Source organism: Oryctolagus cuniculus, chromosome 19 (assembly GCF_051225735.1).
Source record: "Oryctolagus cuniculus isolate XC-2025 breed Fujian yellow rabbit chromosome 19, ASM5122573v1, whole genome shotgun sequence".
NCBI lineage: Eukaryota > Metazoa > Chordata > Mammalia > Lagomorpha > Leporidae > Oryctolagus > Oryctolagus cuniculus.
The window spans coordinates 39,666,243-39,691,816 of NC_142885.1; the positions used below are offsets into that span (position 1 = coordinate 39,666,243).

The following is a 25,574-nucleotide window of genomic DNA, read 5'->3' on the forward strand; positions in this document are numbered from 1 at the left end:
AACTATATTGAATAGCAGTGGTGAGAGTGGACATCCCTGTCTGGTCCCAGATCTCAGTGGAAATGCTTCCAACTTTTCCCCATTCAATAGGATGTTGGCTGTGGGTTTTTCGTAGATTGCTTTGATTGTATTGAGGAATGTTCCTTCCAAACCCAGTTTGCTTAGAGTTTTCATCATGAACGGGTGTTGTATTTTATCAAATGCTTTCTCGGCATCTATTGAGATAATCATATGGTTTTTCTTCTGCAGTCTGTTAATGTGGTGTATCACATTGATTGTTTTGCACACATTAAACCATCCCTGCATACCAGGGATAAATCCCACTTGGTCTGGGTGGATGATCTTTCTGATGTGTTGTTGCATTCTATTGGCGAGAATTTTATTGAGGATTTTTGCATCTATGGTCATCAGGGATATTGGTCTGTAATTCTCTTTCAGTGCTGCATCTTTTTCCGGCTTAGGAATTAAGGTGATGCTGGCTTCATAGAAAGAATTTGGGAGGATTCCCTCTTCTTTGATTGTTCTGAATAGTTTGAGAAGAATTGGAGTTAGTTCTTCTTTAAATGTCTGGTAGAATTCAGCAGTGAATCCATCTGGTCCTGGGCTTTTCTTTGTTGGGAGGGCCTTTATTACTGTTTCAATTTCTGTCTCAGTTATGGGTCTGTTTAGGTTTTCGATGTCTTCCTGGTTCAATTTAGGTAGGTTGCATGTGTCCAGGAATCTATCCATTTCTGATAGGTTTCCCTGTTTGCTGGCATACAAGTCCTTGTAGTAATTTCTGATGATTCTTTTTATTTCTGTGGTGTCTGTTGTTACATTTCCTTTTTCATCTCTGATTTTATTGATTTGGGTCTTTTCTCTTCTTTTTTTAGTTAGTTGGGCCAATGGGGTGTCAATTTTGTTTATTTTTTCAAAAAACCAGCTCCTCGTTTGGCTGATTTTTTGGAATGTTTTTCTTGATTCAATCCTGTTGATTTCTTCTCTGATTTTAATTATTTCTCTTCTCCTACTAGATTTGGGTCTGGTTTGCTGTAGGTTTTCTAGATCCTTGAGGTGAATTGAAAGCTCATCTATTTGGTGCCTTTCCAATTTCTTGATGTAGGCACCTATTGATATAAACTTTCCTCTTAACACTGCTTTTGCTGCATCCCATAAGTTTTGGTATGTTGTGCTGTTATCCTTATTTACTTCCAGAAAGTTTTTGATTTCTCTTTTGATTTCTTCTATGACCCATTGTTCATTCAGGAGCATGTTGTTCAATCTCCATGTGTTTGCATATGCTCTAGGGATTCCTGAGTTGCTAATTTCCAACTTCATTCCTTTATGGTCTGAGAAGCTGCATGGTATGATTCTAATTCTTTTGAATTTGCTGAGACTTGCTTTATGGCCTAGTATGTGGTCAATCCTAGAGAAGGTTCCATGTACTGCTGAGAAGAATGTAAATTCTTTAGCTGTAGGATTGAAAGTTCTGTATATATCTGTTAGATCCATTTGGGCTATAGTGTCGTTTAAATCTACTGTATCATTGTTGATCTTCTGTCCTACTGATCTATTTCTGAGAGTGGAGTATTGAAGTCCCCCAGTACTATTGTATTGGGGTCTAAGTCTCCCTTTAAGTCCATTAACAAGTCTTTTAGATAAACCGGTGCCCTGTAGTTAGGTGCATATACATTGATAATTGTTATATCTTCCTGTTGAATTGATCCCTTAATCATTATGTAGTGTCCCTCTTTGTCTCTCTTAACGGTTTTTGTGGTAAAGTTTATGTTGTCTGAAATTAAGATGGCTACGCCTGCTCTTTTTTCATTTCTGTTGGCATGGTGTATCTTTTTCCAGCCTTTCACTTTCAGTCTGTATGGATCTTTGTTGGAAAGATGAGTTTCTTGTAAGCAGCAAATAGATGGGTTTTGTTCTGTAACCCAATCAGCCAATCGGTGTCTTTTAACTGGACAGTTCAGGCCATTCACGTTCAATGTGACTAATGAAAAGTGGTAACTTTGCCCTGCCATTTGCCAAAGATAAGTTCTAATATATGCTTTGAATTCCCCGTGATCTTTTGCTGTGAGGTTTCCTTCCGTGGTTTCCTTCCTTTACCTTCTTTCATATTGATGACCGTGTTTCTGTGTTTCTGTGTGTAACACATCTTTAAGCATCTTTTGCAGGGCTGGACGAGTGGCAACAAAGTCTTTCAATTTCTGTTTGCTATGAAAAGTCTTTATTTCACCTTCATTCACAAATGAGAGCTTTGCAGGATATAATATTCTGGGCTGGCAGTTGTTCTCTCTTAGTACCTGGGCTATGTCTCGCCATTCCCTCCTAGCTTGTAGAGTTTCTGATGAGAAGTCAGCTGTGAGTCTGATTGGAGATCCTCTGAGAGTAATCTGACGTTTCTCTCTTGCACATTTTAGGATCTTTTCTTTATGTTTCACTGTGGAGAGTTTAATTACAACGTGTCGTGGTGAGGATCTCTTTTGGTCGTGTTTATTAGGGGTTCTGTGAGCTTCCTGTACTAGGATGTCTCTGTCCTTCTCCAAACCTGGGAAATTTTCTGCTAATATCTCACTAAAAAGGCCTTCTAATCCTTTCTCCCTCTCCATGCCTTCAGGAACTCCTAGAACCCGAATGTTGGGTTTTTTAATAGTATCCTGAAGATTCCCGACAATATGTTTTAGATTGCTAATTTCCTCTTCTTTTCTTTGGTCTGACTGTATCCTTTCCTGTTCTCTGTCTTCTAAGTCCGATATTCTCTCTTCTGCTTCACCCATTCTGTTTGTAAGGCTCTCTATTGTGTTTTTCATTTGATCTATTGAATTCTTCACTTCAGTCACTATCCCAGTTTCCTGTTGTACTAGTTGTTTCGTTTCATTTTGATTCCTCCTTAATATTTCATTTTCACGAGAGAGATTTTCTATCTTGTCCATTAAGGATTTGTGTAGTTCCAGAATTTGTTTTTGAGAACTTCTTAATGTTCTTATCAATTTTTTGAGATCTGCTTCTTGCATTTCTTCTATGTCATCATCTTCATAATCTTGAATTGGGGTGTCTTTTTCATTTGAGGGCTTCATGGTGACTTCCTTGTTTTTATTACCTTGGTTTTTGCATTTGTTATTTGGCATATTGGAGATATTTGGTTTCTTCACTGTGGTGCTTTTTCTTGTTATACTATGGCTCTAGATTAAGTGGACTATCTGTTTTTGATGGAGCCTTAGGGCTTGAGATGGGTGTGGCCTGAGAGCTCTGTTTGGTGTGCCAAAGGTGACACTCCCAGGTTAGGCGTGGTAAACCTCTCTCTCTCTTCTTTTTTTTTTTTTTTGATTCAAAAGGGAAGTTATTCTGCACAGCTGAACGAAGTTGGAGGTAGTTAGCAGGCAAGTGATATACCCGCAGGAACCAGAGATTGGAAGCTCTTTCCCAAGGACCACACAGGGAATCTGTTTGGCCCTCAGAGTGGGCTCAAATTCTCCTTCAGTCTCCCACTGGGTTGCCAAAGTTACGGAATTGTAGCGTCTCTGGAGAGTGCTCACGTGAATTCCGTGAGTTCTCTCCCCCACCGTCTCTTTTTTCACAGACTCAGTTCAGTAGCACCACAAATTTACTAGGTCCTAATCTCCTGTTAATTCGCCCCGCCCAGAGTCAGGTTTTTCTGCTAGGCTCAGGGCCGGTGCAGACCTGAGGTCGCTCTGCTTATGACGTATGTCCAAGATGGCGCCTGCTCTTTGTCTTGCTCGCCCTTGAGAGGTGAGCGGAGAGAGAGAAACATGTGTCCGTACCAGTCACCTCTCTCTCTCTTCCAGTTAGCCTGGTGAAGTCCCCCCCCACCCGGGGGTCATTCCCTCTAGTCTCCTCTCTCCGCTTGCCTGCCGGTGTCTCGGGCTATTGAGGTTCGGCTCACCTCGCGTTCCAGCGGCTCTGTCCCGCGGCTCGGCCTGCACAGCTCGGTCCCGCGGCTAGGCTTCCGCGGCTCGGTCCCGCGGCTCGGCTTCCGCACGGTGGGCGACCTTGTTCTCCCAGTAGGTCCTCCGATTCACGACCACTCAATCCAGAAGGGTTTCCTCTCGCGTTCCAGCGGCTCGGTCCGTCCCGCGGCTCGGCTTGCGCAGCTCGGTCCCGCGGCTAGGTCCCCAAAAGTTGTATTCTTATACACCAATAATGATCTCCTGTAAAGGTAAGTTTAAGATCTTTGTAAAAAGTAAAAAAAAAAAAAGTAAGAATGGGAATAGGACAGGGAAGAGGGAGAAGGGTGGGAGTACGGGTAGGAGGGAGGTTAGGGAGGAAAGTATGACCATGTTCCTGAATCTGTATATATGAAATACATGAAATTTGTGTATCCTAAATAAAATAAAAAGTATAAAACAGGAAAAAAGAATTCACAGTAGCTACAAAAATGTTTAGTAATAAATTTAACCAAATAAGTGAAAGATCACAACAATAAAAGTATAAAGCACTGATGAAATAAATCATCAAAAACACATGCAAATAGAAAGACATCCCTGTTCATGAATTAGAAGAATTAACATTAAAATGTTAATATTCCTTAGGAAATCTACAAGTTCAATGCAAGTCCTGCTGGATTTGCAATAGCACTAACAGGAATAAATTACTTAGGAATAAACTTAACCAAAGAAATAAAATATTAAACAGTAAAAACTATAGTGTTAATGAAATGAATTGAAGATGACACAAATAAAAGCATTTTAAGAAGTTAGTACCACACTAAATGATCTACATATTCAAAGCAACTCTTATAAACACATCAACATTTAATTTTAGCAGAAAATTTTAAAAACAACTTAGAATTCATGTAGAATGTAAGAGGACCCCAAACAACCAAAATAAGTTTGAAAATGAATTACCAAGTTGGAGGTCTCACATTTCCTGAATTCAAAACTCTCTACAAATCAACAGCAATCAAAATAGGGTGATACTGACATAAGATCAGCTACACACACCAAAGGCATAGAATAAAGAGAGAACTGGTGGGCATTTGGTGTAGCAGTTAAGATGCTGGTTAAGATTCCCACAATGAAATCCCATCCTGGGTTCCTGACTCTGGTCCCTGCCAATGCACATCCCTGGAGGCAGTTGTGATGGCTTAAATAATTGGGTTCCTGCCACCAACACTGGGAACGTGGATTCTGTTTCTGGGGGCTTCTTATTGTGCAAGCTCAGATTTGGCCATTGCAGGCATCTGGGCAGTAAGTATGCATGCAGGAGCTCTCAGTCCCCACCTCTCAAATTAAAAAATTTAAAATTTAAAAATTCAGTTAATATTATACTCACTAGTAAAATAAAGGAAAGTCAAGATATGATAACCCCATAAATACAAGTTTTGTGTTTTTTTTTTTTCTAAATCTATCTCAAAGGAAAACCATAAACAAATTAGGAATTGAAGAGCACTTCTGTCAGGGAAAGGCCACCCATGGAAAATCTACAAATGCTGGGACTGGGAACAAGAAACAAATACTGTTACCACTTCTATTCAGCATGGTAATGGGAAACTTTACTAAAAAAATCATGAAAAGAAAAAGAAAAAAGTCTTCAGATTTCAAATGGAAACAGTAAAATTGCTTTGCACTGCTTAAGACATAATCCTGCATATAAAAGAAATACTGATGAATTCACTATATACTCAAAGTAAAATCTGGTAATCTTTCAGGGCATAGGACAGATGTAAAAGTATCAATTATATTTCTGTACAACAATGAATATTCTGAAAAAACAGCAGCATTCAAAATAGCATTGAAAGGAAGAAAAATACAAATAAAAATTTTAAGAATATCCGAATGCTACACAAAAATACAAAATACAATGGAGATAAATAATTTTCAAGTCACTTAATGAATTAAATTATGCATTTTTCCAGTAACCATGTAAAAATATGCTTAATATTAGTCACCAGGAAATCACAAATCAAAACCTCAAGAAGATACCACTTCACAGCCAGTAAAATGATTATGGTTCAGCAAGAGATGAATGCTGACAGATCTGAGGATCATGAGAACTTCATGCAATTCCACTAAAATGGTGCAGACACTTTGAAAAACAGTTTAGTAGTTTCTCAAAGTGTTTTAGATGAAGTTACTATTATTGATCTGCAGTTCTACTCACAATTTTGCCCTTAAAAATATAAAACCAACATGAACACAAAGGCCCACCCCAGCACTATTCATGAAAGCCAAATGGGAAAACATCAAATGTCTATGTATAAGGAGAAAAAATGAGTTGTGTTATCTTCACAATTAATTCTATGTGGCAGTCAAAAACGAAGTTAAGAAAAAACATGTCGGGGGCAGAGCCAAGATGGCGGAAAAGTAAGGGCGCACACCAACAGTACGGGAAAAGGTAGTTTAATAAAAGTGGAGTTACGGTAGCCTCAGGAAAAGGATCAGGGAAAAACTACAGAGGAAACTCTTCCAGATTTAGTGGCTGTGACTTGGAGGACCTATGGGGAGAGCAAGGTAGTCCACCGCATGGAAGCTGAGCCACAGGAGACGCCAGAGCCGCTGGACCCGCTGGACCCGCTGGACCCGCTGGACCCGCCGGAGCCGCAGAGTCTGCGCTCCAGCGCCAGAAGGGGAGGTGAGCTAAAAATCTCTCGGTAACCCGAGACATTGGTGGGGAAAGGCAGAAAAAGCCTGCAGAGAACGAGGCCTGAAACCCCATTGGGGAAAGTTCACCAGGCTGGCTGGAGGAGAGAAAAAAATCAAATAAGGGGAATCAGCAAGGACATTTAGCCTCTCTCTCCACTCACCTTACAAAGCCAAGCAAGACAAAGGGCAGAAGCCATTTTATGTAAATAAAGCAGTGCATGCCATATTGCATTTGTAAAGCGGGTGCCCCTCATTAGCCAAGCAGAAAAACCTGACTCTAAGCAAACAAATACCCACAGGGTATTTCATACATCAACTACTCTCAATTCCACTCAGCTGTGTGGAATTACTTCCCAACTGAGTCAAAAAAAAAAAAAAAAGAGAGAGAGAGAGAGAGAGCAAGAGAACAATCAGGGTGAATCACCTTTGGCACACCCTTAACCCTGTAGAACCAGAGCTCTCTGGCCACACCCATCACAGCCTCTAAGGATCCATCAAAAGCAGACAGTCCTCTTAATCTAGAGTCACAGTATACTGAGAAAAAAATGAAAGAATATCTCCAATATGACAAACAAATGCAAAAGCCGAGGTAACAAGAACAAAGAAGACACTATGACGCCCTCAAAAAATAGACACCCCAATTCAAGGTTATGAAGATGATGAGATAGAAGAAATGCAAGAAGCAGATCTCAAAAAATTGATAAGAACATTAAGAAGTTCTCAAAAACAAATTCTCAAACTACAGAAATCCTTAATTGAGAAGATAGAAAATCTCTCTCATGAAAATGAAATATTAAGGAGGAATCAAAATGAAACGCAGAAGCTAGTTGAACAGGAAAGTGTGATAGTGAAGAGAAATCAAAATGAAATGAAGAGCTCAATAGATCAAATGACAAACACATTAGAGAGCCTTAGAAACAGAATGGGTGAAGCAGAAGACAGAATATAAGACTTAGAAGACAGAGCACAGGAAAATGTACAGTCAAACCAAAGAAGAGGAAATTAGAAATCTAAAACATATTGTCGGGAATCTTCAGGATACTATTAAAAAACCCAACATTCGGGTTTTAGGAGTTCCTGAAGGCATGGAGAGGGAGAAAGGATTAGAAGGCCTTTTTAGTGAGATATTAGCAGAAAATTTCCCAGGTTTGGAGAAGGACAGAGACATCCTAGTACAGGAAGCTCATAGAACCCCTAATAAGCATGACCAAAAGAGATCCTCACCACGACACGTGGTAATTAAACTCTCCACAGTGAAACATAAAGAAAAGATCCTAAAATGTGCAAGAGAGAAACGTCAGATTACTCTCAGAGGATCTCCAATCAGACTCACAGCTGACTTCTCATCAGAAACCCTACAAGCTAGGAGGGAATGGCGAGACATAGCCCAGGTACTAAGAGAGAAAAACTGCCAGCCCAGAATATTATATCCTGCTAAGCTCTCATTTGTGAGTTAAGGTGAAATAAAGACCTTGCACAACAGAAATTGAAAGAATTTGTCACCACTCATCCAGCCCTGCAAAAGATGCTTAAAGATTTGTTACAGAAACACAGAAACATGGTCATCAATATGAAAGAAGGTAAATGAAGGAAATCTCACACCAAAACATCACAGGAAGTTCAAAACATATATCAGAAAATATCTTTGGCAAATGGCAGGGCAAAGTTACTACTTATCAATAGTCACATTGAACGTTAATGGCCTGAACTGTCCAGTTAAAAGACACCAATTGGCTGGTTGGGTAAAGGAACAAAACCCATCTATTTGCTGCTTACAAGAAACACATCTTTCCAACAAAGATCCATACAGACTGAAAGTGAAAGGCTGGAAAAAGATATACCATGCCAACAGAAACCAAAAAAAGCAGGTGTAGCCATATTAATATCAGACAACATAAACTTTAATACAAAAACTGTTAAGAGAGACAAAGAGGGGCACTATATAATGATTAAGGGTTCAATTCAACAGGAAGATGTAACTATTATAAATGTATATGCACCTAATTACAGGGCACTGGTTTATTTAAAAGATTTGTTAAGGGACTTAAAGGGAGACTTAGACCCCAATACAATAGTACTGGGGGACTTCAATACTCCACTCTCAGAAATAGATCAACAGGACAGAAGATTGAAAAGGAAACAGCAGATTTAAAGGACACTATAGCCCAAATGGATGTAACAGATATCTACAGAACTTTTCATCCTACACAGAAAGCATTTACATTCTTCTCAGCAGTACATGGAACCTTCTCTAGGATTGACCACATATTAGGCCATAAAGCGTCTCAGCAAATTCAAAAGAATTAGAATCATACCATGCAGCTTCTCAGACCATAAAGGAATGAAGTTGGAAATTAGCAACTCAGGAATCCCTAGAGCATATGAAAATGAATGGAGATTGAACAACATGCTCCTGAATGAACAATGGGTCACAGAAGAAATTAAAAGAGAAATCAAAAATTTTCTGGAAGTAAATGAGGATAACAGCACAACATACAAAAACTTATGGGATACAGAAAAAGCAGTGTTAAGAGGAAAGTTTATATCAATAGGTGCCTACATCAAGAAATTGGAAAGGCACAAAATAGATGAGCTTTCAATTCATCTCAAGGATCTAGAAAATCTGCAGCAAACCAGACCCAAATCTAGTAGGAGAAGAGAAATAATTAAAATCAGAGAAGAAATCAACAGGATTGAATCAAGAAAAACATTACAAAAAATCAGCCAAACGAGGAGCTGGTTTTTTGAAAAAATAAACAAAATTGACACCCCATTGGCCCAACTAACTTAAAAAAAGAAGAGAAAAGACCCTAATCAATAAAATCAGAGATGAAAAAGGAAACATAACAACAGACACCACAGAAATAAAAAGAATCATCAGAAATTACTACAAGGACTTGTATGCCAGCAAACAGGGAAACCTATCAGAAATGGATAGATTCCTGGACACATGCAACCTACCTAAATTGAACCAGGAAGACATCGAAAACCTAAACAGACCCATAACTGAGACAGAAATTGAAACAGTAATAAAGGCCCTCCCAACAAAGAAAAGCCCAGGACCAGACAGATTCACTGCTGAATTCTACCAGACATTTAAAGAGGAAAGAACTAACTCCAATTCTTCTCAAACTATTCAGAACAATCGAAAAAGAGGGAATCCTCCCAAACGCTTTCTATGAAGCCAGCATCACCTTAATTCCTAAGCTGGAAAATGATGCAGCATTGAAAGAGAATTACAGACCAATATCCCTGATGACCATAGATGCAAAAATCCTCAATCAAATTCTGGCCAATAACACATCAGAAAGATCATCCACCCAGACCAAGTGGGATTTATCCCTGGTATGCAGGGATGGTTCAACATTCACAAATCAATCAATGTGATACACCACATTAACAGACTGCAGAAGAAAAACCATATGATTATCTCAATAGACACAGAGAAAGCATTTGATAAAATACAACACCCTTTCATGATGAAAACTCTAAGCAAACTGGGTATTGAAGGAACATTCCTCAATACAATCAAAGTAATCTATGAAAAACCCACAGCCAACATCCTATTGAATGGGGAAGTTGGAAGCATTTCCACTGAGATCTGGCACCAGACAGGGATGCCCACTCTCACCAGTGCTATTCAATATAGTTCTGGAAGTTCTAGCCAGAGCCATTAGGCAAGAAAAAGAAATTAAAGGGATACAAATTGGGAAGGAAGAACTCAAACTATCCCTCTTTGCAGATGATAAGATTCTTTACTTAGGGGACCCAAAGAACTCTACTAAAGTAGAGACTATTGGAACTCATAGAAGAGCTTGGCAAAGTAGCAGGATATAAAATCAATGCACAAAAATCAACAGCCTTTGTATACACAGACAATGCCATGGCTGAGGAAGAACTTCTAAGATCAATCCCATTCACAATAGCTACAAAAACAATCAAATACCATGGAATAAAGTTAACCAAGGACGTTAAAGATCTCTATGATGAAAATTATAAAATCTTCAAGAAAGAAACAGAAGAGGATACCAAAAAATGGAAAAATCTTTCATGCTCATGGATTGGAAGAATCAATATCATCAAAATGTCCATTCTCCCAAAAGCAATTTGCAGATTCAATGCGATACTAATCAAGATACCGAAAACCTTCTTCTCAGATCTGGAAAAAATGATGCTGAAACTCATATGGAGACACAAAAGACCTCGAATAGCTAAAGCAATCTTGTACAACACAAACAAAGCCGGAGGCATCACAATACCAGATTTCAGGACATACTACAGGGCAGTTGTAATCAAAACAGCATGGGACTGGTACAGAAACAGATGGATAGACCAATGGAATAGAATTGAAACACCAGAAATCAACCCAAACATCTACAGCCAACTCATATTTGATCAAGGATATAAAACCAATCCCTGGAGTAAGGACAGTCTATTCAATAAATGGTGCTGGGAAAACTGGATTTCCACGTGCAGAAGCATGAAGCAAGACCCCTACCTTTCACCTTACACAAAAATTCACTCAACATGGATTAAAGACTTGAATCTACAACCGAACACCATCAAATTACTAGAGAGCATTGGAAAAACCCTGCCAGATATAGGTACTGGCAAAGACTTCTTGGAAAAGACCCTGGAGGCACAGGCAGTCAAAACCAAAATTAACATTTGGGATTGCATCAAATTGAGAAGTTTCTGTACTGCAAAAAAAAAAAAAAACAGTCAATAAAGTGAAGAGGCAGCCGACAGAATGGGAAAAAATATTTGCAAACTATGCAACTGATAAAGGGTTGATAACCAGAATCTACAAAGAAATCAAGAAACTCCACAACATCAAAACAAACAACCCACTTAAGAGATGGGCCAAGGACCTCAATAGACATTTTTCAAAAGAGGAAATCCAAATGGCCAACGGACACATGAAAAAATGTTCAAGATCACTAGCCATCAGGGAAATGCAAATCAAAACCACAATGAGGTTTCACCTCACCCCGGTGACAATGGCTCATATTCAGAAATCTACCAACAATAGATGCTGGAGAGGATGTAGGGAAAAATGGACACTAACCCACTGTTGGTGGGAATGCAAACTAGTTAAGCCACTATGGAAGTCAGTCTGGAGATTCCTCAGAAAATTGAATATAACCCTACCATTCAACCCAGCCATCCCACTTCTTGGACTTTACCCAAAGGAAATTAAATTGGCAAACAAAAAAGCTGTCTGCACCTTAATGTTTATTGCAGCTCAATTCACAATAGCTAAAACCTGGAACCAACCCAAATGCCCAACAACAGACTGGATATAGAAATTATGGGACATGTACTCTATAGAATACTATACAGCAGTAAAAAACAATGAAACCCAGTCATTTGCAACAAGATGGAGGAATTTGGAAAACATCATGCTGAGTGAATTAAGCCAGTCCCAAAGGGACAAATATCATATGTTCTCCCTGATCAGCGACAACTAACTGAGCAAACTAAGGGGAAACCTGTTGAAGTGAAATGGACAGTAAGAGAAACAGTGACTTGATCAGCTCTTGTCCTGACTGTTGATGTACAATGTAATACTTTATCCATTTTAGTATTTTTTTTTGTTCTAGTACCATTGGTTGAACTCTGTAATTAACACACAATTATTCTGAGGTGTTTAAATTTTAACTGGAAAGTGATCCCTGTTAGGAATTTGGAAAACTTATGCTGAGTGAAATAAGCCAATCCCACAGGGACAAATACCATATGTTCTTCCTGATCGGTGACAACTAACTGAGTACCAACAAGGTAACCTGTTAAAGTGAAATGAACACTATGAGAAACAGTGACTTGATCAGCCCTTGCCCTGACTGTTGAACAACTTAACAAGTTATCCCTCTTAGTATTTTTTTTGTTTGTTCTACTTAATACTTTTGGTTGAATACTGCAATCAATACACACTTAATCTTAAGTGTTGAAACTTAAATGAAAAGTGATCACTGTTAAATATAAGAGCGGGAATAAGAGAGGGAAGAGATGTGCAATTCGGGACATGCTCCAGCTGACTTGCCCCAAACGGTAGAGTTAGAAACATACCAGGGGATTCCAATTCAATCCCATCAAGGTGGCATGTACCAATGCCATCTCACTAGTCCAAGTGATCAATTTCTTTTCACAATTGATCATAATGATCGGACTAAGAGGCAAAGGGATCACATAAACAAGACTAGTGTCTGCAAATACTAACTGATAGAATAAAAAAGGGAGAGAATGATCCAACATGGGAAGCGAGATACACAGCAGACTCATAGAATGGCAGATGTCTTAAAGAGCACTCTGGCCTCAGAATCAGCCCTAAAGGCACCCGGATCTGGCTGAAAAGCCCATGAAAGTATTACAGGCATGGAAGGCCAAAACACTCTGGCAAAAAAAAAAAAAACCCTACATGAAAGATCTCCGCGAGTGAGATCCCAGTGAAAAGAACAGGTCATCAAAGAAGGAGGTACCTTTCTCTGAAGGGAGGAAAGTACTTCCACTTTGACTACGACCTTGTCTAAATATGATCAGAGTTGGTGAACTCAAAAGGCTTCCACAGCCTTGGCGCCTCATGACAAGTGCCTAGGGTGATTACTGATGCCATAAACAAGAGTGTCAATTTGTTAAGTCAACAACAGGAGTCACTGTGCACTTATTCCGCATGTAGGATCTCTGTCCTTAATGTGCTGTACATTGTGATTTAATGCTATAACTAGTACTCAAACAGTATTTTTCACTTTGTGTTTCTATGTGGTTGCAAACTGTTGAAATCTTTACTTAATATATGCTAAACTGATCTTCTTTATATAAAGAGAATGGAAAATGAATCTTGATGTGAATGGAAAGGGGGAGGGAGCAGGAAAGAGGAGGGTTGCGGGTGGGAGGGAATTTATGGGGGGGAATCCACTGTAATGCATAAGTTGTACTTTGGAAATTTATATTCATTAAATAAAAGTTAAAAAACATAAAAGAAAAACAAAAACAAAAAAAAAACAAAAAAAACATGTCACTAAAGAAACAAACTAAAAAAAAAAAAAAACACATAAAGAAATCAGAATCAGGGGCCCACGCTGTGATATATGTGTAAAGGCACTGATTGCAGTGCCAACATCCCATATGGGAGCCGGTTCAAGTCCTGGCTGCTCCACTTCCTATCCAGCTTGCTGCTATGGCCTGGGAAAGCAGTAGAAGAAGGCCTTGAGCCCCTGCACTTGTGTGTGAGACCTCGAAGAAACTCCTGGCTCCTGGCTTCAGATTGGTGCAGCTACAACTGTTGTGGCCAACTACAGAGTGAACCAGTGGATGGAAGACTTTTCTCTCTGCCTCTCCTTCTCTCTCTGTGTAACTCTGACTTTCAAGTAAAATAAATAAATCTTTAAAAAAATCAATCAAAAGACTAAACACTTCTACTGTATGAATCCAATTACAGACATGTAAGACAAAGCAAATCTCTTAAGAAAAGTTTAAATCAACAGTTGTCTGTGTTGGTGGACAATGAGGAATTGCATAAAATATCTTTTCATCAATGCAAATATGCTATTTTTATTCTGTGGTGATCACATTACTCTCCAAAGCATGAAATAAATGTAAAAACATGTGGTAGTTACAGTTGGGCTGACACTCCTGGGTGCACCATTTCTGAGAGGAGCCTGAAAACTGTGAATTTATTGTGGATGACTATAGTTGATATTTTTAAATTCAGTTATTCTTTATTGTCCTTGCATACATTCTTTTTTTTTTTTTTGACAGGCAGAGTGGACAGTGAGAGAGAGAGACAGAGAAAAAGGTCTTCCTTTGCTGTTGGTTCACCCTCCAATGGCCACCACGGCCGGCACGCTGCAGCTGGCGCACCAAACTGATCCTATGGCAGGAGCCAGGTACTTATGCTGGTCTCCCATGGGGTGCAGGGCCCAAGTACTTGGGCCACCCTCCACTGCACTCCCGGGCCACAGCAGAGAGCTGGCCTGGAAGAGGGGCGGCCGGGACAGAATCCGGCTCCCCGACTGGGACTAGAACCCGGTGTGCTGGTGCCACAAGGCGGAGGATTAGCCTAGTGAGCCACGGCACTGGCGCATACATTCTTCCTTTCTAAATCTACTGTGCTTTCATGGGACATTAAGCCTTTAAGCATAAGATAAATCAAAAATATGTATCTTCAAAATAAAATATCAAATTTAAGAATAAAAATTCATGACTTTTTAAGATTTTTGGTGTGTATATTAAGAATTGTGTACACATCAAAATGTCTGTGTATTGATTCTCAACACCAATAAAATCTTAATTTTTAAAAAAATAGTCTATCATTTGATTTCATATTTTTGTATTTCTCTAGTTACATTTTTCTTAACTGAAGGGAACAATCTATAATAAATTTTCACCACCAACTTAAAATAAACCATGGTAGCCTTTCCACTCATCTTGGTAAGACCAATTGCTTCCAGATTATGTTTGTCCCAATATTAATGAAATGTTTCTAAATACTGCAATATTAATTGTGATATTAAACATTTTAACACCCCTTAACTTTATACACCAAATAAAATGCTGATTTTTTCATTTTTTTTGCTAACAGCTGTAATATTTATGGGCTACAGTGTGACATTTCCATATATGTATACAAATTGAACCAATCAAATGCACATTTATCTTGTGACACTATTTTATGGTTGGAACCCTGAGCTCCTTTCTTCCATTTTCTCATAAAATACATAATACATTACTGTGAACAATAGTCATCCAATCATATTGTGTGACACCAGGGAATCTAATTAATCTAACTGATCAGGCACCAATTGTCCATAACATTTTTCCACAGTTTCAGAGGTGAAATTCTATATATATATATGTATATATATATATATATATATATATAGAGAGAGAGAGAGAGAGAGAGAGATAGGGAGAGAGTGTTGAGTGGAAGGGGTAGAGAACCAGAGCCACAAAGAGATACCCAATCATCCAGTAGTCCATTCCCCACATACCAAAAACACCTAGGGCTGACCTGAGCCAGGAAGAAGCTGGATTCAATACTGGTCTCCAATGTGGTAGCAGGGAACAACTATTTAAGCCATCAGCTGCTGCTGCTGTATCAAACATTATAATTGCAAGATCAGAAAATAACTCAAGTGTCTGTTTACAGATGCTTAAAAAACATGTGATTTACACACAGTGGCACCCTTTCCAAATCTTAAAAAGGAATGAAATCCTTATATTAATTACAACATGGAATCAAAGTTGTGGAACCAGAAGATATTTCACTGGGTGAAATAAGACATAGAAACAGGAGCTACTACATGAACACTTAGATGTGGAATGCATTGAAGTCAAACAACCAGAGAGGAGGATGGTGTTTGTCATGGGCTGGGAGCAAGGAAATGAGGAGATGTCAGTCAAACAATACATATTTACAGTTATGAGATAAAGTTTTGGACATCTAATATATACAGTACAGAAACCACAGTCGACGTACTATATTGTATACACGGGATCTGCTAAGATCAGGAGTCTTTTAAAAACACCATGAAAGTGATAGATTAATTAGCTTTATTGTGCTTATCCTTTTATAGTGTATTATAAGTATGAGGAGACTCCAGAAAGTTTGTGCAGAAATGCAATGAAGGTAATGTGAAATTTCAATGAATTTTTAAGTAACCTCATATCAAAACAAACACTGTGATATAATAATATATAATTTATGTTAGTTATACTGCAAAAAGCCTGGAAAATAAAACAAGCATAGATTCCTATCCTTAAAATATAAATCAAAATTAAGGAAATTAGGTTTATGTTTTGGGGGCCTCAGAGTTTTCAGGGGAAGAAATAATTTTTTAAAAAATTCATAAACTTCACTAGCCTAAAATTTCAAAAGTTTTGTATCCTGAAATGTTAAAGACAGTAGGAAGCCTGTCTAGAGAATATGTAAGACAATATCCAAGTAACAAATTACATGGTTACCCTGCCCTGATCAAACTCACTGCTCAGAAATAGAAAATGAAAGGGTGTGCATTTGACGGAAACCGGTAAATGAAAATTGAAATGAGAATTATAAACTAGTACATGCTATACTGCCATCAACATGCGTACACTCCACTGTGTATATACATAGTTGTATACTGTAGGTAAGTGCAGAATTAGCCCATTTACACTATGGAACTGAAAATGCAGGGCCTGCTTCATGAGTATGTGACCAGTCCAGTTGTTTCTGTTCTAAACTCAGGAGAGCAGCCTCATGGTTGAAGATTAACACCCTGTTTGCTGCTGACATTCTTAGCAAATTAACTAGAATTTGTGTCTTTTAAGTAAAGTCAAACAGGTTGGTGGGGTAAGTACTTGGAACCAAGGCTCAGGCAAAGTGGGATCTCACCCAGCTTCACTGGGACAGGTTGTGGCCACTGTACTCAGTATCCTGGTCCAGAAAAGCCTTCCCTTTCCCAAGCTTGTCTGGTGACCACTGTGGCCCTTGGCTCAAAATGATAGTTGGGTGTGAGCACATGTTTGGAGATTACGTGTTGGGGGGGAGCACCATGGAAGTTTCTCACCTAAACTCAATCTGAATTCCTAGGGTTTCCATATTTAAATGCTTAAAAAGTTTTAAACAAGCCAACATGCCATTCTACACTTTCATCAGTGAACAGATCAACCAAAGAAACAACAGAGCTAATCTACATTACTGACCAACCAAATGGACCTAATCGATGCTCACAGAACATGTCATCTCAAAGCTGAAGAACCCACATTTTTTTATCAGTGCATGAAACTTTCTCTAGGATAGACCATACCATAGGCCATAAAACAATCTCTCATAAATCAGAGAGGAAAATTGAGATGTTACAATGGACATCCTGTAGCTGTCAGGAATTAGCACAAGCATTCATACGCCAACAAATCAGAAAATCTAGACAAAATGGATAGATTTCTGGAAACTTAAAATGTACCAAATTTGAGTCATAAATATATAGAAAATCTAAGTGACCCAATAACCAAGACAGAGATTCAATCAGTAATAATGACCCTCCCCCCCCCCAAAAAAAAAGCCAACAAAGAAAAGATGACTGCACTGCTGAATTCTACCAAAAAGAACTAATCCCATATCTCTTTAACTACTTCAAACAACTGCAATGGAGGGAATCCTCTCAAACTTCTTCTATGAGGTCAGCATCACATTAATTCCAAAACCAGAAAATGATACAACAATCATAGACCAATATCCCTGATGAACAGACACCAAAATCCTCAACAAAATTCTAGCTAACTGAATCCAAGAACACATCCTAAAGAGCATTCACCCCGACCAAATGGGATTTATCCCTGGTATGCAGGGATCACTCAAAATATGCAAATAATGAAGTGTAATATATCACATTAACAAATTGAAGAAAAAACCATACTATTATCACAACAGATGCAAAGCAAGAATTTGATAATATACAGCATTCTTTCATGATTAAGAAAACTAAAGCAAATTAGATATACAAGAAATATAATTCAACACAATCAAGGCAATATAAGACAAACCCACATTCAGCATCATATTGAATGGGGAAAAGCTGGAAGCATTTCTAATAAGATTCAATATAGTCTGTAAGCTCTAGCCAGAAACATTAGGCAATAAAAAAAGGAAATCAAAGGGATACAAATTAGAAAGGAGGAAATCAAATTATTCCTGCAGATGATATGATCCTATATACAGGGGAACCAAAAAACCAGCAAGATTATTGGAACTCATAAGAGAGTTTGGCAAAGTTGCAGGATACAAAACCAACACACAAAAAGCAATAACTTTTGTATACACAAAAAATCCCATGGCTGATAAAGAACTTGTAAGAACAGTTCCTTTGACAATAGCTATAAAAATATTTAAATAGCTTGGGATAACCAAGAATGTGAACGATCTATACATAAAAACGTGGAACATGAAGGAAAGATATAGAAGACCCCACCCCAAATGGAAATATCTTTATGTTCATGGATTGGAAGAATTACTATAATCAAAATGTCTGCCCTGTCCAAAGCAATTAAGATTCAATGTGATTCCAATCAAAATACCAAAGACATTCTTCTTAGATCTGGAATAAATGGTCCTAAAATCCATATGGAATCACAAGAGACTGCAAATTGCTAAAGCAATACTAAACAACAACAACAAAATAAACCTGAAGGCATCAGAAAACCATTTTCAGTACATATTACATGATACTTACAATCAAAACAGCCTGGTACTTGCCCAAGAATAGATATCTAGACAAATGGAACAGATTAGAGTCCCCAGAAGTTTTTATCCATAACATCTACAACCAATAACCTTTGACAAATGAGATAAAATCACTATCTGAAGAAAGGACAGTATCTTCAACAAATGATTCTAGAAAAAGTGGATTGCTGCATGCAGAAGTATGAAACCAGACCCATCATACCATACACCTGTTATAAACATCCACTCACAATGGATCAGAGATCTAAAACTAAGACTGGAAATCATCAAATTATTCGAGGGATAAATAAGGGAGACTGTAAGACATTGGCCAAGGCAAAAACATCTTGGAAAAGATCTCAGAAACACAGGCAATAAAGGCAAAAAAGGACAAATGGGTTTATATCAAGCTAAGAAGTTTCTGCACTGCAATGGAAATACTCAACAAAGTAAAGAGGTAACCTACAGAATGGTAGACAATATTTGCAAACTATACACCTGATAAAGGATTAATATTGAGCTCAAGAAAACCAACAATAAGACAAGCAATCCAGTTAAGAAATGGGCTAAGGATAGGAACAGGCATGTTTCAAAGGATGAGATACAAATGGCCAATAGATGAAAAAATGCTCAAGATCACTGGCCATGAGGGAAATACAAATAAAAAACCACAATGAGGTTTCACCTCACCCCAATTAGAATTGCTATGATAAAAATATCAAAAAAATGCTGGTGAGGATGTAGGGGAAAAGGCACCCTAATATTCTGTTGGCGGAAATGTAAAGTAGTACAATCATCATGGAAGACAGTATGGAGATTCCTCAGAAATCTGAAAACAGACCTACCATATGACCCAGCCATCCCACTCCTGGGAATTAACCCAAAAGAAATGAAATCAGCATATGAAAGATGCTGTAACCTGATGTTTATTGCAGCTCAACTAACAATAGGTAAGATAGAAAATCAACTCAAATATCCAACAACTGATGACTAGATATTGTGGTGTATATGCATGATAAAATACTACCTAGCCATAAAAAGAATGTAATCCAGTCTTTCACAATAAAATGGATGCAACTGCAGACCATTATGCTTACTGAAATTAGCCAGTCACGAAATGACAAATTTGTTTTCTCTGATTTGTGGTAACTAACATAAACCAAAGGAACATGATGTATATGAGCAAAACTGACATTCTGAGATTTGATTATTATTTATAGCCCTTGTCTATACTCTGGAGGAATGGTTTTTCTACTTACTACTTGTTGAATTCTTCATAATCACAAGCTTAACCCTCCACTAAATAAAGTAAATTTAAAGTATTCATGTAAAATTTAAAAGAAAAAAAGGAAGGAGGAGCAGGGTGGGAGTGAGGGAGAGAGGAGGGTGTAGTGGGAAGTATCGTTATGTTCTTATAAGTGTGTATATGAAGTACATGAAATTTGTTCCCTTGATATAAATAAAATTTTTAAATGCTACATTATACAGAGAGAGAATGGGGAGGTAAAGAGAGAAATATCTCTTCCATCTGCAGTTTCATCCTCAAAATAGCCTCAGTAACCAGGGATGGGCCAGGCTGAAGCCAGCAGCCTGGAATTCCATTTGGGACTCCCATGTGGGTGTAAGTGGTCCAAGTTCGTGTGCCATCCTCTGCTGCCTTCAGAGTACATGCACAGGGGACTGGATTGCAAGTAGAGCAATTAGGACTTGAACTGGCACTCATATGGGATGCCAGCATGGGCAGCATCTTAACCTGCTCTGTCTCAATGATAGTCCTTCAAAATTAAAACAAGCAAACAGAAGAAAGCAACAAGGTACAAACAAGAGACGCATGAGAAAAATAATAATGATACAAATAATATAAATAATAGTAAAAGAACAGTAATAACACAAAGCACTGTCCCATAAAATTCCTCAGAGTTCCACTGCAGTCTCATGGGGTCATACTGCTGTTAACTCCATGGCCCCATTGGGGACACTGAGGCATGGAGAATAAATTAGTCACTCAGTACAGGGCACAGTCTGGAGCCAACCCAGAACCTTCAGCTGCACATTCCAGCTCCACTATGAAACACAGGAAAATGGGGCCCACGTCAGGGTGCTCTGCTTGGAGAATCCAGAATGCAGGTGCATCCATACAGCATGTGTGTACCCACAGCAACTGGTGCTAACTGTGCAGAAGGTGCAAGGAACTTTTACTCCACATACTTCTGGGCCATTTGCATTGGTCACAATGAGGCCACAGCCATTTGATATTTAAGCCATTAAAAAAAAACCGGCCAGCGCCGTGGCTCAATAGGCTAATCCTCCGCCTTGCAGTGCCAGTACACTGGGTTCTAGTCCCGGTCGGGGTGCCAGATTATATCCCGGTTGCCTCTCTTCCAGGCCAGCTCTCTGCTATGGCCTGGGAGTACAGTGGAGGATGGCCCAGGTCCTTGGGCCCTGCACCTGCATGGGAGACCAGGAGAAGCACCTGGCTCCTGGCTTTGGATCAGTGCGATGTACCGGCTGCAGTTGCCATTGGGGGTGAACCAACAGCAAAAAGGAAGACCTTTTTCTCTGTCTCTCACTGTCCACTCTGCCTGTGGAAAAAAAAAAAGGGAAGACATTATCTACAAATAGTTCCAAAAGCATTTTCTAAAGAGCTACTATGAATAAATAAATTATTTTAGCAAGACCATGATGGGTAGAAGGGTAATGTAAAAATATCAATTGCAGGGCCAGCACTATGGCCCATCAGGTAAAACCACCACCTGCAGTGCTGGCACCCAACATGGGCACCAGCTCGAGTACTGGATGCTCCACTTCTGATCCTATTCTCTGCTATGGCCTGGGAAAGCAGTGGAAGATGGCCCAAGTTCTTGGGCCCCTGCACCTCCCTCTAACACCCAGAAGAAACTCCTGGTTCCTGTTTTCTGATTGGCTCAGCTGTGGCCACTGCAGCCATCTGGAGAGTGAACCTGGAAGACCTCTGGAAGACTCTATTTGTCTCTGTCTCTTTCCCTCTGCCTCTACCTTTAGCTCTGCCTTTCAAATAAATAAAATATCTAAAAAAACAATTACTTATTAGAAAATCAATTGTATACTACCATCAGTGCACAGGTAGATACTGATATAAAAATTAAAATAGCATAAAAAATGAAAACTCGTAACTCTATGAATAAAATAGAAAATATATTGGCTGAAGATTAAAATGCTGATGATGGAAACTAAAGAAGATCTAAGTAAATACACTGTGTATAGGATCGGAAGGTTGAATATTATTAAGATACCACATCTTGTAAAATGGTTCTATAGGTTTATGATAATCTAAATAAAAATTCCAGCAAGAAGTTTTTGAGAAAAAAACAAACCTGACTGTAATCAGGAAAACCCAAGACAATTGACTATCATGACGATGAAAAACAAGAAACTGGGTGAAATCACAATACTGCGTCTCAAGACTTACAAAGAACAGAAGATACACATTTCAATGGATTATGATTGTGAGTCCAAAAATAAGCCTCATGCCAAAATACATAAACACCAATTGTTAAAACTACAAAGAGAAATAAACGAATGCACTATTACACTCACAGACGTCAAGACATCTCTTTGGTTAGCAGATCAGCAGTTAGACAATCAGTAAGGATGTAGCTGAACAGAAAAGCACCTAAATCAACCATGTGCCAAACGGATCCTTAGAGGATGCTCTGTTCACAGCAACAGAACACGACACACTTCTCAGACCCACATGGCACATCCACTCTGACCATGTTTGTAGGTGTAGAGCAGACCTCAACTCCTAAGAAAGAGGTGCCACACAATGTAAGCTCTCAGATCACAATGCAACTACCTGAGAAGTCAGTACAAAAAAGATGGAAAATATCAAAAACTTGGAGAAAAATAAACAAACCTCAAAATAACACGTTTATAGATCTCAAATAAAAATATTTCAAACTAAATTGAAACTGTATCCTGCCAATTTATATTAATGGATGCATATTTTAGAAAAGAAGAACCAAGATCAGTGAGCTACGCTTTCACCCTAGGAAGTCAGAGGAAGAAAAGCAACTTAACCACTTAAAGCAAGGTGAAGAAAACAAATCATGAAAGTTAGAAGTACTAGTTAGTGGGACTGAAAAAAGTACAACTGTAGAAAAAGATCAACAAAACTAAAATTTGGTTCTTTGAAAACATCAACAAAATTCGTGAACTTCTTATCAGGACCAGCCAAGAAAAAAAGGTGCAAATTACCAATATTATTAATGAAACGGTGACACCATGACCCCATGATCAAGATAATGTAAAGGAATAGTATGAACAACTCTGTGACCAAAAATTTCCTAAGATAAATGAACTGTGTGAATTCCTTGAAAAGTAGAATATGCCAATATTCTCACAAAGAGAAACAAAAAACTTGAATGCTTCCATAATTACTAAATGTTATAATTTATAATAACTATAGAAACATAATTATAAAGTATAATGAAAATTATTAAATATATATTAGTGATTAAATTCACATATCCTGTTTTTGCTCAGCTAAAAAGAAACCTTAGGCAGAAAAGTACTTACAGGGACCTGCCTTGTGGCATGGCAGGTTATGACACTGCCTGGAACAATGTCATTCCATATAGACGCCAACTGGATTCCTGCCTGTTATACATTTTTTTTTAAAGATTTATATATTCATTTAAAAAGTAGAGTTACAGAGAGCCAGAGGGAAAGAGAAAAGTCTTCCATCCGCAGGTCCACTCCCTAAATGGATGCAACAGCCAGAGCTAAGCTGATTTGAAACCAGGAGCCAGGAGCTTCCTCCAGGACTCGTACACAGGTGCAGGGGCCCAAAAGGACTTGGGCCAGCTTCTACTGCTTTGCCAGGCCCTAGCAGAGAGCTGGAACGGAAGTGGAGCAGCTGGGACTTGAACCGACACCCATAAGGGATGCCGGTACTGGAGGCGGCGGCTTCATCTGCTCCGAACCCCCCTCCTTCCCCTTTGTTCCACTTGTGATCCAGTTGTCTGCTAACATGCCAGGGAAAGCAGAGGAAGCGGCCCAAGGGCTTGGGGACGTGAACTCACACTGGAGTACTGGATAAAGTCCCTGGCTTCTGCTTTGGCCTGGCCCAGCTCTGGCCATTGTAGCCACCTGTGGAGTGAACTCATACATTGAAGATCTCTCCCGCACCGCCTCATGTATAACTCTGCCTTTCAAACCAAATTTAACAGAGAAAGAAAGAAAGAAAAAAAAAAAAGAACTAGTACTATTCAGTGTCAGAAGCCTGGGCAGGCTGGAACAGAGCACAGAGCGATTCTTGGGGTTTGTCTTATGTTTCTGCTTTCCCCTCCGTGTGTGCAGTCTGTGAAAATTCACCAGATTGTGTGCAAATTAATTCAAACGCTCAGTGACCATTTTCCTGCACACACACCTTACACTTCCGAACAACCCGGATAAGGGAGGCCGTCAAGGCCTCTTCTCACTGACGCTGCCAAGGCTACTTCCGGCCAGGGACCAAAAACCCCAAAACGGAACCGGGGCTGCGGGATAAGTTCCTCTCCCAACCTCCCGTCCCCCCCCCCACCCCCCGCCACCCACCTGGACTCCTGTCACTTTCCGCTCCCCCACGCGCGTTTCTTCCCCTCCCTTCCTCGCCTCCCCACCTTCCCGCCCCCTTTTCGTTCTCCCCCTTGGCCCCCTCTCTCCTCCTCCCGTCCCCGCGCCCCCTCACACACACACACACCCTCCCCGCTTTGTGCACCCGGGGCCCCGCCTACCTTGTGACAGGATCGCCACTGCACTGAACACCGGCAGAGAGAACGTTTCTGCTCCTTAGGGACAGAAGTTGAATCCTGAGGTGTAGACTTCCACAGGGGCCAAAGAAGAGGACCGCGTCCAGAAATTTCCACAAGCCCAAGGGAACAAAACTGCCGCCTCCCGCCGCAGCCTCTCCTGATCCCGGCCTGACCCTGGGGGCGCTGGGTCTCCCCCAGGCTTGGCCTGCAGCGTCGGACAGCAGCATGGAGGACAGCTCCTCAGGGCTTGCGCAGGCTCTGGGCAGGTGAGAACGCGGCGCGGACTCCCACCTGAGCACCGCGGGGCAGAAGAGGCCGCCCGTGCGGTTGCACTTCCGGGTCACAGCGCTGGCGCAGGCGCACTCCTCATGGGTGGCCGCCATGGCGCCGCTGGACGCATATGCACGTTGCCTCATCCAGCATCGATGCTGCAGGGCCGCTTCCAGTCCTGCATCTCCAGGCTGTGACTCAGGGACGCAGCCACTGTTAGCCCAGGTACTCTGGACCCTTCCCCCTTATGTTGTGGGAATCCTGACTGGAGCTCCTGCTTCCTGGCTTCTGCCTGGCTCAGGCTAGCCATCGAATCCGTTTGGGCAGAGAAGCAGTGCACGGGGCATCTTGAGCATTCTTCCTCTCTCTGAATCTAGGGGTTCACCCAACAGGTGGCTACAAAGGCCGGGGCTGGGCCAGGCCGAAGCAGAAGCCAGGAACTTTATTCAATACTCCATTGTGGGTTCAGGGGCCTAAGTCCTTGGGCTGACTCCCTCTGCTTTCCCAGGCATGAGCTTCAGACTGGCCCAATTCTGTCTGTGGCAGGAATTCCTAAGGCAAACCATGCACACAAGATTTCTTTATCTGTCTTTGTTTCTTTGTCTTTCAAATAAAATAAAAACAATAAATCTGTCAGAAAATATTTCAAAGAAAAAGGAAAAGTGACTGGGATTGAGACAGGTGAATGTTTAAATGTGCTCTTCATTTCATAATCTTGCCTTCTCAGGTCCTAGAAAAGTT

The 25,574-nt window shown here is 39.9% G+C and overlaps 1 protein-coding gene across 1 annotated transcript; it reads right to left on the minus strand.

Moving 5' to 3' along the window:
• Positions 1-20,301: 20,301 nt before the first annotated feature.
• Positions 20,302-25,058, minus strand: LOC149120488 (uncharacterized). Its single transcript, XM_089322012.1, has 2 exons — positions 24,546-25,058; positions 20,302-21,371 (listed from the first exon to the last, which is right to left on the minus strand). Exons 1-2 carry the CDS (start codon positions 24,977-24,979, stop codon positions 21,356-21,358), a joined length of 450 nt encoding a protein of 149 aa, XP_089178138.1. The 5' UTR covers positions 24,980-25,058; the 3' UTR covers positions 20,302-21,355.
• Positions 25,059-25,574: the final 516 nt, after the last annotated feature.